The following is a 15969-nucleotide window of genomic DNA, read 5'->3' as shown; positions in this document are numbered from 1 at the left end:
TCTCCTCTGACTCTCTTTGGTGACAATCCACTTCCGGGGCGTCGGGGATTGCTTTGGTCGGCAGCAGCTGCTCTCTATGGTGCGGAGTACCCCGGGAAAGGGGATTGGGGTGGCAAAACTGGGACTGGAAAATAGTAAAAGAGGGAAGGGGCATGGTATGTGGGAGGCAGTAGGTGGTGGACAGGATACCCTCCCCCGTAGGGGTCTAGATGGGATGGAAGAGAGGCTTGAAGCATTTTGGCCTCTGGAGGCCGGCTGTGCACGTCAAGGCGACGTAAGTGCGTGTGGGGGCGAGGCAAGCAGCTTCGCGTGTATTTGTGACGCTCTTGAGCCTGAGAATATACAGCCAAAAAGCAATGGCAGTATTCCTAGATTGAGAGTTTCCTTGCTGGAACTTTCCTTATTTTCCTCCTCCCTTCTGCCGCCTTCCTTAGAGAGCATCTTTTTCAACTCCTACATTTTATAAATGAGAAGTCCCTACTGTACGGGGGAATACACTAGAATCCAGGACTTTTTCTATAGCTGTAAAATCCCTGGCATTCTAATCCTGGTTGCAGATAACTAGTACTTTCGCTGCGCGTTTAGCAAGTCACCTACTTCTCCAGATTTAGTTTCTGTACCTTAAAGGCTTAGATGATCTACAAGGGCCCTGGCAACTCTTAGATGTTAGAATCTATGATGCCACGAGTCTACCTAGCTTCTACTTTAGAATAACATTTTAAAGCTGAAAGTTCAAATACTTATTTTAACTTTTAAGTATCTGGAGAGTTACAGAGAAGAGGCATTACCTTTGTTTTGCAAAGCTCAAGAGGCTTGTTGAGAGTAGAAATCACAGGAAGACAACTTGGGTTACCATAAGGAAAAATTGTACAATTAGAATTGTTCAATAATGGGAAGAGCCTATCAGTTTGTGAGTTCATCATTTGACACCTTTAGTAATGAGAAACTTAACTCTTTGTTGAATAGTTTTAATTATTGAATCAGATAAAACTGGGTTAAATGACATTTAAATCTATAAGACGGATTATAGATCCATTATAGATCTCTAGGCATCATCATACTTATTGATTAATTAAGCTGATTAGAATCTTAGAGATATAATTTAACTCTCTCATTTTAAAAATGAGGAAGTTGAGACTCATCAAAACAAGATACTGATATATCAAATAACATAGGCAGAGTGGAGACAAAAGATTGTAGGTCTTTTGAATCCTAGCCAATTGCTTTTGCCTTTACACCAAACTGCCTTTGTTTGTGTGGGCTTCCAACTGGAAGAACCTGAATCTGTAATTCACAAACTTATCTGTTTGTTTATAGAATTTAATTTTGTGTCTTTAATCATTCCCCTGGTGTAGAAGTATCAATTTCCTGTAAGTAAGCAGTGCTTTTATAGATTATGCCTATGTTGATTTCTTGTCCCAAAACTTTGCTTTGGAGGTAGTAATAAGATGTATATGTAGGTTGGGAAGGGAAGTTTTATAGATTACACAATAGATCAAACAATAAGACTGGGAAATTATCATGCTTGAAGCAAGAACTGACTTGATCCCAGAATTGCCAGATTAAAACTTCAGTCACATCATTTCTTTCAACTGAAAATGAAAATAATGATTCAGAACCATAGTTGTTTTCTTTTCCCTCCAGGGGTTTGAACTGCTATTCCCTCTTTAGTAATGGAGAAAAAAGGAAGTAAAAAATTATGTATAGTTGTAACGTAATAACTTGTAAAAAAAGGGTTTTTAAAAGTGTTTACCCAGAAAAGTTATAATATTAAATTAAAAATCTTGATTTTTGTTCTTGGAATATCCTTTTTATTAGGAGATAATCTAATCATGTCTGAAAATGATGGTGTTAATAATATGGCAACAGTAGAAGAAATTTCCAGTTTTGAAAACGGAAACAGTGGGCCACACAAACAAGCTCAATCTGCTGACCCTAGTGCCACACAAGAATCTGAATCAGAGTCTATTGCCCCTACTCGTAAAAGACCTGAAACAAAACCACCCAGTGAGCCTGTGACTTCAGTTCTCCCTGATGAAGAACTGAAGTCTGTGGCCAAGGTAGGGTATCAATTATAATTTAAAGTTAAAAATTTCTGAAGAAGAGTATATAAAAACATATCTTAGTATCATAAAAAGTATTAAGCACTGTTTAGTATCTTGCAGCACCTAAGAAATCTTGCATAATGTTCAAAAATTAAATGGTTAATATTATTACTTCTTAAAGGAATTTGGAATGTGGACCACATTCCTCTTATGTACTCATTTATTAAAGGCAGTATGATGTGCGATATTTAAAAACACATTACTTAGAATCACAAGCTCTGGCTTTTAGTATCAACTTCTTATAAGCTAGATGAACTTGGGCAGATCACCATACATTTCTAAATTTTACTTGTCATTTTTTAAAGTGAGAAAATAATGTAAATTACATTACTGTCAAGTCACTTAATCTGTTTCCCTCATTTTTTTTTATTTGTAAAATGGGGATAATAATAGCTCCTACCTCCCAGAATTGTTGTGAGGATCAAATGAGAAATAATTGTATAAAATGCTTAGGATAGTGTCCTCCTCCCACTTACAGTTTATATATATATATATATACATATCTGATATATATATATATATATATATGTATTAACTGTTATTATTATTACTTCTCTCACTAGTTCAGTTGATTAAATGAAGATAATAAAGTACTTTAGATATGTAAAGTGTCATTTGTGTTTTAGGTATTTTAATCATAATTATCTTGCTATAATATTAAGAGACTTTTGATATCTGTATATTCTGGAAGATAAAGCAAAATAAAATAATATACCTTCATATTCACATTTTTTTGTTTTTTTCTTTTCTGTCGATTAAAAAAAAAAAAAAAGGATGCTGTTTCTAAAGAAGCACCCCAAACAGGATGGGGATACTGGGGAAATTGGGGCAAATCATTGCTTTCTTCCGCTTCAGCTACTGTAGCCACTGTAGGTAAGATCTGAAGTCATTTTGTTAATTGTTGCTTGTGTTTTATGAAAGCATTCTTATCATTTCTGTGCCTCTAGCTTTGTAGAAAAAAAATTTCATTATATAAAAAAGCATAGAGAATATTAGGAAATGATTGTGATATTAAAAAAAAAGATTTCAATGAAACATTTTTTAAAAGAAAATATTGACAAATTAGATAGTTGATTAGTAAGTTAGCAAAATGTTCCATAGATTCTATATTGTAATAATAGAGATTGCTGAATTTTTCCGGTAACTTGAGATCTAGGAATTTCTAGTATCCCCAAATCTCTTTTTCCTATTAAAATAAAAAATGGAAAGGATTCTGAGAAAATGGTTGAATAGGTCAGAAAATTTCAAACTTTCCAGATTTTCCCATGAAGAAGACAAAATTAACATTTCAAGATGATTGTAGAACAGTAAAAATAAATGAATTGGTCTTCCTGGGACAACCAGAGAAGATCCAGAGAAACATACTAGGACTGAAATTTTGTCGGTGTGAAGGGTAAACATCTCTAGAGTATCTGTTGAAATGGCAAGCTTTAAACCTTTAAGCTAGCTGGGTTGGGAGGTACCTGGGCTCCAGCCAGAGGAATTTTCATCTTCTGGACAGTGTGAGGGGTCAGGAAGGGAAGACTGAAGGAACTTCTATTCATAAGGATGACAGGCTCAACTGTGCTGCCAAGATGAGACCCTGAAAGAGGAGACCCAGCACATGCCCAGTGAGTGCAGAAGCATTGGGCTAGGGACTCTGCTGCCTGTATGCACTTACAGGAGAGTGGAATTCTTATTTTCAGTTCCTGGTCAGAGAGGAGAATTGAAGGAAGACCTGAAGCCAGATACATCATTTCCCCTATCTTGGAACTGGAGGTGATTACAATAACAAGCTGCTATTTAAAAAAAAAAAAAAAGTGAGTAGGCAAAGGAGAAATCGACCATAGAAAATTACTATGTGAATAGAGAAGACTGGGATTTATTCAAAGGAGGATATTGAAGCAAAAAAAAAAAAGCCTCTCCTGTCTCAAAGAGTAATGTCAAATGATCACCTGCCCAAAATGGAATTCATAGAAAAACTCAAAAAAGATTTTTAAAATCAAATGAGAACGATTCAGGAAAAATTTAAAAAAAAAAAAAGCAATCTAAGAAAAACAAGATTATAAAAAGAAAGTCAACTAACTGGAAAAGAGATCCGGAATATTAAATAAAGAAAACAACTCCTTGGAAATTAGAATTGTTCAAGGGGAAGCCAGCAATTATGAGAGACCAAGAAATAATAAAATATAAAGAATGTGAAATATCTCATAAAAAACAATTGTGTTCTGAAGCAGATCAAGAAGAGAATTGGACTACTTGAAATCTATGATCAAGAAAAGAATCTTGATACACATACCAAAAAATAAACAAAAATAGTTTGACATATTAGAACAATAGGAATAGAGAAAATCCACCAATCACCACCTGAAATTTACAGGAATATCATAGCCAAATTCTGAAATTCCTAGGTCAAGGAGAAAATATATTATGAGTAATAAAAAAAAAATTTAATATTGTGGTGCCACAGTTGGAATCACACAAGACTTAGCAGCAATATTTTAAAGAACTGTAGGTCTTGGAACACTATATATTGAAGAGCAAAAAAAACTGGGGTAGTGACTAAAAATATAGAGTTGAGTATGATGTGATTCTAAAAAGCAAAACCATATGGGAAAAGGTAAAAAGAGTAATTATTTTACACAAATGAGGTGTGAGAGGAAGAACTGACACAGAGGAATCACATGGAGGAGAGATATATGTGTATGTGTGTGTGTATGTATCCAGATGGATATAAAAATCTTTTAAATAAATAAAAAGGGTAAGGGTACAGGGAGGAGGGAGAGAACAAGGGAGGGCTTTTTAGAGGGCACCCTACTCATCATATCTGGATTAAAAAGAGAGCAAATATACATTTTGAAGGAAAGAAGTGTCTTATTAAGTTATGAAGAAATAAGAGGAATAAGGAATAGGATAAGGAAGAGATAGAGAAGGGTGTGTAGGTTAATGAGATTGGGATATAGAGAGAACAGCATATATTTGGAAGGCTATAAAAGTCTTCTAAATTTAGATAAAAACAAGAGTACTGGGGAAAGGATGGGGGAAGAGAATAAGGGAGGGTTCTTTGGAGGATAGGTAGGTTAAGTAATAAGGGGGCAAGTTAGCCCATAGAAGTAAAGCAGAAGAGTCAGGAAGGATAAGAAATAAAGAGGTACACTCAAACATAAAATAAAGATTAGGAGTAGAATTTATTATGTAAAAAGAGTAGGGGTAGTAATCATGATTTCAGACAAATTTTAAACTTAAAATAGATTTAATCAAAAGAGAAAAATAAGAAACTAAGGCATATGTCAGTCATATTGATATTGTTTTAGACTAAAGTAACTAGACAATGTAAGATTGGAATATTGCTCTAGTATAGGAAATGACTTTTTAAGGAAGATGTTATCTACCTTCAGACAATCAGAGGTCAAATATAATATGGTCTTATATAGATGTGTATGAATGTATATATGTATATATGTGAACTATTATAGATTATATGTATGTTTGGATATGTATTTGTGTATATATCTTTCTATAAATACATATACGTACATATTCATGCTTAACTGTAGTCTTTTGATGGGAAGAAAAGAAAAAGAAGAAAATAGTAAAAAGTACACAGCAGGGAAGAAAAGAACACCTACAAGGAAGCAAATAAAAGATGCACATCTCTGAATACATTGTATATAATATATTCTTTTTTGAAATGGAAATTTATTGCTTGATATTTTGAATCTTATGTTTTGCTATACACATAACCTTTTTTTTCTGTTTTGAATTTGTTTTAAAAAAAAGATGAATTGCTTTTATTTTCAAAATACATGCATAAATAATTTTCAACAATCACCCCTGAAGAACTTTGTGTTCCAAATTTTTTTTTCCTTCGTTTTCCCTACTCCTCCCCAGATGGTAAGTAATCTGATATATGTTAAACGTGCAATTCTTCTATACTTATTGATGAATTCAGTTCAACTAAGGGTAAACCAGAGAACCTGGAATAGCATATTCTTAATATATCCTACCTATTGTGTTGTATTTTAAAATCTGGATTATTCATTTAGAATTTGGGTTTATTTTGCTATTTATATAGTTTTGGTGACTGATTATATATGTTGTATATAATAAAAGTATCCTTTTCCTTCATTAGGACAAGGCATTTCAAATGTCATTGAGAAAGCAGAGACTTCCCTTGGCATCCCTAGTCCCACTGAAATTTCATCTGAAACTCAAAATATAGGTCAGTACACTGACATCTTTTTCTATTGAAGTAATCATTCATTCATTTAACAAATAACTAATTAAATGAAGTGACATATTTACCATAGCAGTAGACTACATTTTTATTGTGTTAAATTTTGGCATGTTCAGAGCATAATGTAATTAGTTCCCCAAAAAGGCTTTGTTTTGTTTTTTGTTTTGAAGATATTTTAAATTATATTTACATCATTTACTATAACTATATTAAATTTCCATATCTCCAGAAAAGGGTGCCAACGTGGTGAAATACATGGAAGCTATATCATATGACATAGTTAAAGGAGCTAGGGTTATTTAGTCTAGATAAACATGATTGATAAATTTGGATATTTTAATGTCATATGGAAGAAAAATTATGTTTATTCTGTATTCCCCCAGAGAGCAGTGTAACTGATGGTTGAAAGGGATGGAAATGGAGATTTCAGTTAAAGTAAAATGACTAATTATTAGAACTGCCCAAAAGCATAATTACCCAGGTAGTATGTAGAGTAGGGGCTCTGGAGTCAGGAATATATGGGTTTAACCTTGCCTTGGTTTCCTTATCTTAGAAATAATACTAGCATCTATCTCACAGAGTTGATTGTGAGGATCAAATGATATAATACAGAATGTCCCAAATCTTAGTCTCATTAAGACTCATTAGTTTAAAACTGCACTGACCCTTTCAAATTATTAAAAAAAATTTTAAATTTCTTTTTTTCTTCTTTGTGAGGCAGTTGGGATTAAGTGACTTGCCCAGGGTCACACAGGTAGGAAGTGGATTTGATTTGGATTTGAACTCAGATCCTCTTGACTGCAAGGTTATTGCTCTATCTAGCTTCTTCAGCTTTTTAAAAGCTATTAAATCTTAAAACTTCACAAAGACTTTTGGGACCATAAATATAAAGTGTTATATAAACTAGTTACTTGCCAGGTGGTAAATTCCATTTCATTAGAGGCATTCTAATAGAAACTGGATGAAAACTTCTTGGAAGTTATGTTAAGGAAGAAATTTGTTCTTTTTGAATTATACAAATATATATTTGAATTATATAACTTTTGAAGTTATTTTTAATTATAAAATTCTGCCTCACTGTGGTTAAACAGACTTTTTAGTGCAGGATCTCAAGCTCAAAACATGTTTCAAAAGAGAACATATTATTTTCTCCCCAAATCCAACCTTCTTCCCTAGTACTGTCAAAGGTACCATCACTCTCCTATTCACTCATATTTTTAATCTCTGTCATTCTCGGTCACAATGCTTAGCCAGTTGCCAAATCTTGTAATTTCTTCCCTTATGACATTTCTCGCATATTTCTTTTCACTGACAGCCACCACCTTAGTTTAAGTCATTTTCACCTCTTGCTTTGTTTATTGCAGTAGCTTTGTAATTGAACTTGTCTCATGTCTCTCTCTACTCCAAACCATATTTAAATGCCAAAGTATTTTTCCTAACGTGTACATCTGACCATGTCACCTCCCCTACTAGTATATTCCACTTACTCCCTATTACTTCAAGGATCAAGTACAAATTCCTCATTTTGTCATTTAAAGCCCTTCAACACAGCCTCTTCCTATCTTTCAAGTGTTTCTTACACATTATCCATCTGATCATACTTTTTAGTCCAGCCATATTAGCTATCTCTTCCTTCTCATGCTCCATTTCACCATCCCTGGGTGTTTACATTAGTTCTCTTCTGTGCCTAAAATGCTCTCTCTTCTCACTTCTGCCTTTTTAGATTATTCCAACTTCCTTTAAGACTTACCTCAAGTGGCATCTTTGGCAGAAGGCTTTTCTTCATTACTCCACTTTGTGTGCTTTCTCTAAAGCTATCTTCCATATACTTGATGTATTTATCTTACATCTCTGATTTATGTGTGTTATTTTCCCCTTTGAATTTGAGGTCAGGAATTGTTTTTATCTTTTTTTTTTTTTTTTTTTTTTGTATCCCCAGCACTTTACATAATTTCTGACAAAAAATGGTAAACACTTAATAAATTTGCTTATTGATTGCTCTTATGGAGCTGATTGTCTAATAAAAAATATTGGACTTGAAATGAGAAGACCTGAATTTAATTTGACAAAATTTCATTAAATACCTGCTATGTTCTAGGATCAAATCTTTGTTCTGCTACATGCTTGTTTTGTGATCTTGGGCAAATCAATATTATTTTTTGAACTTTATTTTTTTAATCTGTCAAGTGAAATGGATTAAATTAGATGACTTCTAAGAGACATTTTAAGATATGGGGTCTATTGATATTTATGCAGTTTCCTTTTCAACTTTTTCTCTCTCTGTAAAATATAGGAGATACTAATGTCAAAGCAGGTAGCCTCTATAAAGAGGATGGAAATACCTCACCAATGGGTGCAGCACTTGGTGTATTCTCAACTATATCTACAGCAGTTCAGAGTACAGTGAGTATGAAAGTGTACATATTTCCTTCATCCCTCACATAAGATGTAGTTTTGAGTAGTGGAAAAAGGGATGGAATTGTTTAGGAGATTTAAGTTTTATCCAGAAACTAATATTTACCAGCTTAATCATTCTTGAGCTTACTGTGTTTATTTGTGTAACTTGGAATAGTAATGATTGTGGTATCTACTATATAGAGTTATTGTAAGGAAAATACTTTGTGAAGCTTAAAGTATTAAAAAATATCAGTTATTTGATATAAAAATATTGGTGATTTTGAAAACTCTAGCATTTCCAAACTTTTTGTTTTATCTTTTAATCTAAAGACCATGATGAATCATACTATTTATATTTATGACCTTCCACACTTTAGATTATCTGTCATAACTTAGAGTTGAAAACATCTTTAAGAAAAAGTGATGATAGATGTGGCCAGGAATAGTGTGAAAGCAAGAAACAATGTTCATAATTATGAATAATTCATAATTCATAAAAGTAGACTAGACTTTCCCTCTTAAAAATATTGTTCACATGTAACAAGATATAAAAACTTCATAGCCATATGTTCATCAGTTCTGTTTTGAGGAGCACATTCTAAGAATAGATTAAAAGAAGAAAAAAAGAAATTTATGTAAATATTAATAACAATTCCATTTATAATGGTGAAAACATAAATAAAACCCATATGTTTGACAATAATAGTTATAGTTCTTTAAAAACTTTTTAAACCTTTACACATTTTTATGGTCTTCTTCATAATAACCTTTTATAGCCTCATAAAAACATTATATATTAAGTAGATAAAGTGTTATTATCTTCTTTTTACAGATAGGAAAATAGACTCTAGAAAGATTACTTGTTCATACAACCTTATGTAAGTGACAGCCCTCTTGAACTTAGGCCTTCTGACAAGTCTGGGACTTTTTCTATTATGTTATATATATGTTATTTAAAAATAATACAATAGTACTATATGTATATATATATTATGCACACTCACATAAATATATATATATATAGGCCATATCAATATATAGGAGTATTCTTTTAAATAGAATAGGTCTTTATGTTGCCAAAGAACTGAAGGGGATGCCCATTAATTGGGGAATGATTAAACAAATTGTGGTATATGACTGTGATGATGGAATATGATTGTCCTGTAAGAAATGATGAACTGGTTGATTTTAGAAAAACAGAGTCATGTATGAAATAATGAAAAATGATGTGGACAGTAATAAGGGAATGTTATGTATGGTAACAGTAATATTGTGTGAAGAATAATTGTGGACCCACAAATTATTTTGAATGCTCTAAATACTCAAATCAACTATAAAGGACTTGTAAAGGAAAATATTATCCACCTCTAGAGAAAGAATGATAAATAGAAGATTTTATATATATATGTGTGTGTGTGTGTGTGTGTGTGTGTGTGTGTGTATGTGTGTGTGTGTGTGTATAATTTTACATACATTTATAAATCCATGTCAATGTTTTCTTTAGTGCACATTGGGGAAAGAGGGAAACAATTGAGAACTTAAAATGTAACTAAAAATATAAAGGAAAAAAAATTGCTTACTTTTAACATATTGCTGTCATGGTATAAATTGTTTCTGTTCATTTAATTCAGCATGAGCTTTTATAAATCTTTCCACATTTCTCTGACACCTTCCTTTTCATCATTTTTGCAATGCAATAATATTCCATCATATTTATATACTTGTTCATTCATTCCCTAATTAATAACCTCTCTATCCCCACCTCAGATTCCCATTCTTTGCTTCCTTAATAAAGCTATAAATATTTTTTGGTATCTTTAAAGTTTGTTTTGCTTAGGACTCTGGATTTACCCTCCTTCTTCCATATTTCCCCTTTCCTCCTTTTTCTTTTATTTCCAAGTTAAATGACATATTTCTGTATCAAATTCTGTGTATGTATGTGTATCTTCTTTTAACCAGTTCCAGATGAGAATGGGATTGAAATTTTAGTTGTTCCTACATCCCCTCCTCTGTATACTTGTGCATTCTAATTATTTGAGACAATTTTCTCTAACTTTATTCCCCTTCATATATTCTTCTTCTCTTCTCTTTCTATTCTTAAGATCATTGAGACATAACAAAACCCATTTGTAACAGGGATAAACTAGAATCATTCCCAATAAGATCAAGGTGAAACAAGGTTGCCCACAATCACCATTACTTTTCAGTATTGTATAGAAAAGTTAACTTTGGCAATAAGAGAAGAAAAAGATCAAAAGAATTAGAGTAGGTAATGAGGAAACCAAGTTATCATTCTTTGTATATGATATAATAGTATACTTAGAGAATCCTAGCGAATTAGTTAAAAATTACAAGAAAAAATTCACAACTTTAGCAACGTTGCAGTATACAAAATAAATTCATAGTAAATCATCAGCATTTTTATTTATGTATTACCAACAAAGTCCAGCAACAAGAAATACAAAGAGAAATTCCATTTAAAAGAGTTGTAGATGATATAAAATATTTGGGAGTCTACTTGCCAAGGCAAAGTAAAGAACTATGTGAACAGTTACAAAACACTTGCCACACAAATAAAGTCAGAATAATCAAGTGGAAGCATATCAAGTACTCATGAGAAGGCAACCTAATATAATAAAAATGACAATGCTACTTAAATTAATCTACTTTTTCAAACTCCCAAGAAATTATTTTACAGAGCTAGAAAAAATAACAACAAAGTTCATCTGGAAGAACAAAAGGTCAAGAATTTCCAGGGAACTATTGAAGAAAAAAAAGCAAATGAAGGGTGGCCTATCTGTACCAGACCTAAAACAATATTATAAAGTAGCAGTCATCAAAGCCATTTGGTACTGACTAAGAAATAAAGTTGTTTACCTCTCATATCTGTGGAGAAGGAAGGAATTTGTGGAAGGAGTACATTGTTGAGTACAAAATAGTTAATTTTGATATATTATGTTAAACAGTTTTTTTTTTTTTTTTTTTACAAGCAAAACCAATGCAGACAAGATTAGAAAGAGAATCAGTAAACTGGAAAAAAAAAATTTACATTCAAGGGTTCTGATAAAGGCCTCATTTCTAAAATATGTAGAGAATTGACTCAAATTTATAAGAATTCAAATTATTCTCCAATTGATAAATGGTCAAAGGATATGAACAGATAATTTTCTGATGAAAAAATTGAAACTATTTCTAGTCATATGAAAAGGTGCTCTAAATCATATTGGTCAGAGAAATGCAAATTCAGACAACTCTGAGGTACCACTACACACCCCTCAGATTGGTTAAGATGGCAGCATTTTTTCCTTGCTTAATCATTTATCATTGTTTATTCTTGTTTTTTTCTTATGATTTTCTTTACTTTGTTTGAACTTCAAAGTTTCTATGCAGCTCTTACCTTTTCATCAGAAATGCTTGTAAAACCCTTTGTTTCATTAAAGGTTTATTTTCCCCATTGTAGCATTATACTCAGTTTTGCTGGATGAGAAATTCTTAGGTGTAAGCATAATGTCCTTTGCCTCTTAGAATATCATATTCTAAGTTCACCACTCCTTTAGAGAGGTGGCTACTAAATTCTTTGTGAATCTGACTGTTGTTTTCTGCACTTGAATTGTTTCTGGCTACTTGAAATATTTTTTCTTTGATCTGGAAACTCTGGATTTTAGAAATGATGTTTCTATGAGTTTTTATTTTGGGATTTCCAGTCACTGGTGAATTAATTCTGTTTCCATTTTGCCCTCTGGTTCTAAGAGATCTAGGCAGTTTTCTTTTAGCTTTCTTGAAATAGAATGTCTAGGCTTCTCTTTTGGACATAGTGTTCAGATAGTGCAGTGATTTTTAATTTTATTCCTCCTTGATCTGTTTTTCAGGTCGATTATTTTTACTATGATACTTTATTATTTTTTTTCTTCTATTTTTCCCCAGTCTTATGACTTTGTTTAAATATTTCTTTTTGTTTCAAAAAGTCATCTATTTAGTCCATTCTGATTTTCAGAGAATTTGATGTTTGGGCAGAGTTTTGTATTTTTTGTGTTAAGTTATTAATTCTGTTTCTAATTCTTCTATAACTCTCATTTCTTTTCACATTTTCAAAATATATATATGTATATATATATATTTTGGTGAGGCATTTGGCCAGGGTCATGCAACTAATAAGTATTAAATATCTGAGGCTGGATTTGAAATCAGGTCCTCCTGATTTTAGGGCCAGTACTCATTCATTGGGCCATTTAGCTACCCCTTCTGATTTTTTTTCCAGTTTTTTCAAGTGTTTTTATTTCATTTATTAAAACAATTTTTTTTAACTCTTTAAAAAAAATTCTTGCTTCATCTCTTTCAAGAATTCCAGTTGAGTTTTTTTCTTAAACTGTGTTTTTATTTGAGAATATTTAAAGATGGTCTGGAGTCATTCTTTTCACCATTTATGTCTTGTATACATCTCTGCCACTATAACAGTTTTTTATGGTTTTTTTTTTTTTTCTTATGTTTGTTTTCAGAATCCATTATTCCAGGTTCTTCTTCACTTCTGGAGGGAATGTCTGGACTGGTCCTGTAGCTGCTTTTGGGGGGGAGGGCAGTATTGACTTTTTATTATTTTGGGATCTCAGAGACAGCTCAGGCTAGGGGTCTGAAAGCTTTCATTGATCCCAAAGTGGTCTGATACAGGGTAAAATCTGATTGCTGCCTCCTTGGTCTGAGCTATGCATGTGCTTGGCCTGGATTTTGGTCAGAGCAACAATAGACTGCTAATAGACAACCAGTTAGGAAGTCAGAGTGTCAGTGACAGAGCTGCAATGTCTCATTTGTTCTGGGATTCCTATCCTAGTTATTCCTCTGAAGGCTGGGCTTGATGCTAGAACTGAGATCCTATTCTGATCCTGGGCTCTGGGCCTCACTAAATGCTGCACATCCGTACCTTTATCAGACCTCAGACTAAGAACTGGGTATGGGCGACAAAGCCGTTTTTGAGTCTGGGGGTGCTCTGCTATGCTTCTGGAACATTTTTTTACCTTATGCACATTTTACTTTGGGCACTTGCAGTGTTCCATGTGCACTATCATGTTTCTGCTGCTACCCAGTTCCTACTGACTATTGTTAGTAGACCTTTCTCTTTCTCTCTCTCTCCCTGTGCCAACCTGGGCTGGATATAGGACCTATTGTTGCATTTTCTGGATTTCCTCATATGATTTGATATAGTACATTTTCTAGGTTTAGAGAAGTTTTGTGGATGATGTCTTGGCTACATTTCTTCTTGCTACATTGTCATTTTAACTTTACCTCTTATTTAATTGCTTTTTAAGGAGGAACAGGTAAGAACAATTCCTTAAGGTATCCACTTGTGGTGTAGTACAGATTTGGTTTTGGAAGATCTTAGTGCATATCATCTTTCTTGTTCTACCACTTATTAGCTTTGAGTTTTGGCATGTCATGCCCTCCTTCCCCTTTCCTCCTATCACTTTCTGAACCTCATTTTCCTCATCTCCTCTTTGTACTGCTTAGCAGGAATATTGTGAGAAATGTACCGTCAACAGTAAATACAATAGAATTGTGAGCTAGTGTTTTCATGATTATAATCAACATATGGATTTTAGCATTTAAATAAGTCTTATAGAAGAATCATGATGTTATTACCAAATGTGGGTAGATTTTGTCTGCATTTACATAATTAGTAGATACAGATTCAATAATGCTCTACTGAGATCTTTACATCTTTTTTTTTCCCCCCCAGGGAAAGAGTGTTATTACTGGAGGTTTAGATGCTTTAGAGTTTATTGGGAAAAAGACAATGGATGTCATAGCTGAAGGTGATCCTGGATTTAAAAAAACCAAGGGCTTAATGAACCGAAATTCTACGTTGTCCCAGGTACTGTATCTTCTTATTGCCATATTGTCTCTTCCCATCATGATCCATATCCAAGAATCTTAGGTCCTTCTTATTTTTTCTTTTTGACATGTTTTCAGGCAATCCAAACTGATGCAGTCTTTAGTATTTGAAAAATATCTCTGATTTCATCAGTATGGGCCCAGGGATTCACATAGCAATTAGTATTCACTTTCTAATAAGCAAGGAATATATTGTTATTATAGTAATAATTAATAAAATATCAAAGTGAGCTAGTGATATATATTTTTATAGAATTCTTTAATAATAGTTGGTATTCATATAGTGACCTTGGGCAAAAAAGTTACTTAAGTGCGCTAGGATCTCAGTTTCTTCATCTATAAAATGAGAAGATTGGACTAGATGACTCTAAATCTGCAATCATATTATTCTTACTTTGTGCTGAAGGTGGGGGGAAAAGGGGTTGGGCTAGATAAGCTCTAAGATCTCTTACAGTGCTGAGATTCTATAAATCAGTGGTTAAAGAGTCAATGGTCTGAAATAGGCTGGTTCTTATTTTTCTTTTCAATTTTTGCCCTTGCATATTTCTATTTCATTAGTGAATTCTAAGCTTTGAGATGTATGTGTATATTAGGTTAATGTTAAAGCCATTTTTCTGAAAAATATCTGGTTTCTCAAGTACTCATTTGGCTGCTCAGTATCAAAATAGTTGTAACCAATTCTACAATGAATCTCTTCAGTCTTTCCATCTTTAATGTTCCATGAATTAAAGGGTCAGTAACTGTACAGTGTTAATACCCTTGGTATCTGTCTTCACTTGTATCTCCTGTGCTTTTAAAAGTTACCCTTGAGCTACCATTGCACAAGCTTAATGCCTTTATTTCTTTTCAGGTTTTGCGAGAGGCAAAAGATAAGGAAGAACTGAGGACAGCCAATGAGGTTACCATGGATACTGAAAAGAAAGCTCATTATGGATTACTCTTTGATGAATTTCAAGGCCTTTCACATCTGGAAGCTTTGGAGATGCTTTCTCGAGAGAGTGAAATAAAGGTATCATAATAGTTTGAATATAAAATGTTCCCAAAGTAGGTAGCTCACTCCTTAAATGAGGTCTCTTTGAAGGCAGAGGTTGGTTGAGGGATGGGGAACTATATAATATAAATTGAAAAATAATTATATGAAGTGACTTCGATGCTCCAATGACTTTTTTTGGGGGGTATACTCTATCACTTTTTCCAGTATGATGTACTTTCTAAAAATGCAAATTGCAACACCTCTGTACTCTGTAAGTAGTCTTCATTAATTTCTGTGACCTTAAAAAAATTATCATTGGGTAGCCAATCCTTAGGTGAGGCAGCTATCCATACATCTCTTGACTGGTCCTAGAAATCTGTTTCCAGGTCCATACT

At 33.0% G+C, this 15969-nt stretch overlaps 1 protein-coding gene across 1 annotated transcript in view; it reads left to right on the top strand.

Annotated features, from left to right (window-relative positions):
- The first annotated feature begins 12 nt into the window (after positions 1-12).
- Positions 13-15969, top strand: part of FAM114A2 (family with sequence similarity 114 member A2) — a 32880-nt gene continuing 16923 nt past the window's right edge. The window contains exons 1-7 of the mRNA XM_051978757.1: positions 13-79; positions 1819-2060; positions 2879-2978; positions 6217-6306; positions 8615-8724; positions 14447-14581; positions 15452-15610. Coding sequence (XP_051834717.1) covers positions 1833-2060; positions 2879-2978; positions 6217-6306; positions 8615-8724; positions 14447-14581; positions 15452-15610 — 822 coding nt within the window. The 5' untranslated portion in view covers positions 13-79; positions 1819-1832. The remainder of the gene's footprint in view (positions 80-1818; positions 2061-2878; positions 2979-6216; positions 6307-8614; positions 8725-14446; positions 14582-15451; positions 15611-15969) is intronic.

The sequence above is a fragment of the Antechinus flavipes genome, chromosome 2 (genome assembly GCF_016432865.1).
Source record: "Antechinus flavipes isolate AdamAnt ecotype Samford, QLD, Australia chromosome 2, AdamAnt_v2, whole genome shotgun sequence".
Classification (NCBI taxonomy): Eukaryota; Metazoa; Chordata; class Mammalia; order Dasyuromorphia; family Dasyuridae; genus Antechinus; species Antechinus flavipes.
Note: the sequence above shows the minus strand (reverse complement) of the source record. Positions and strands in the feature narration are given on the sequence as shown.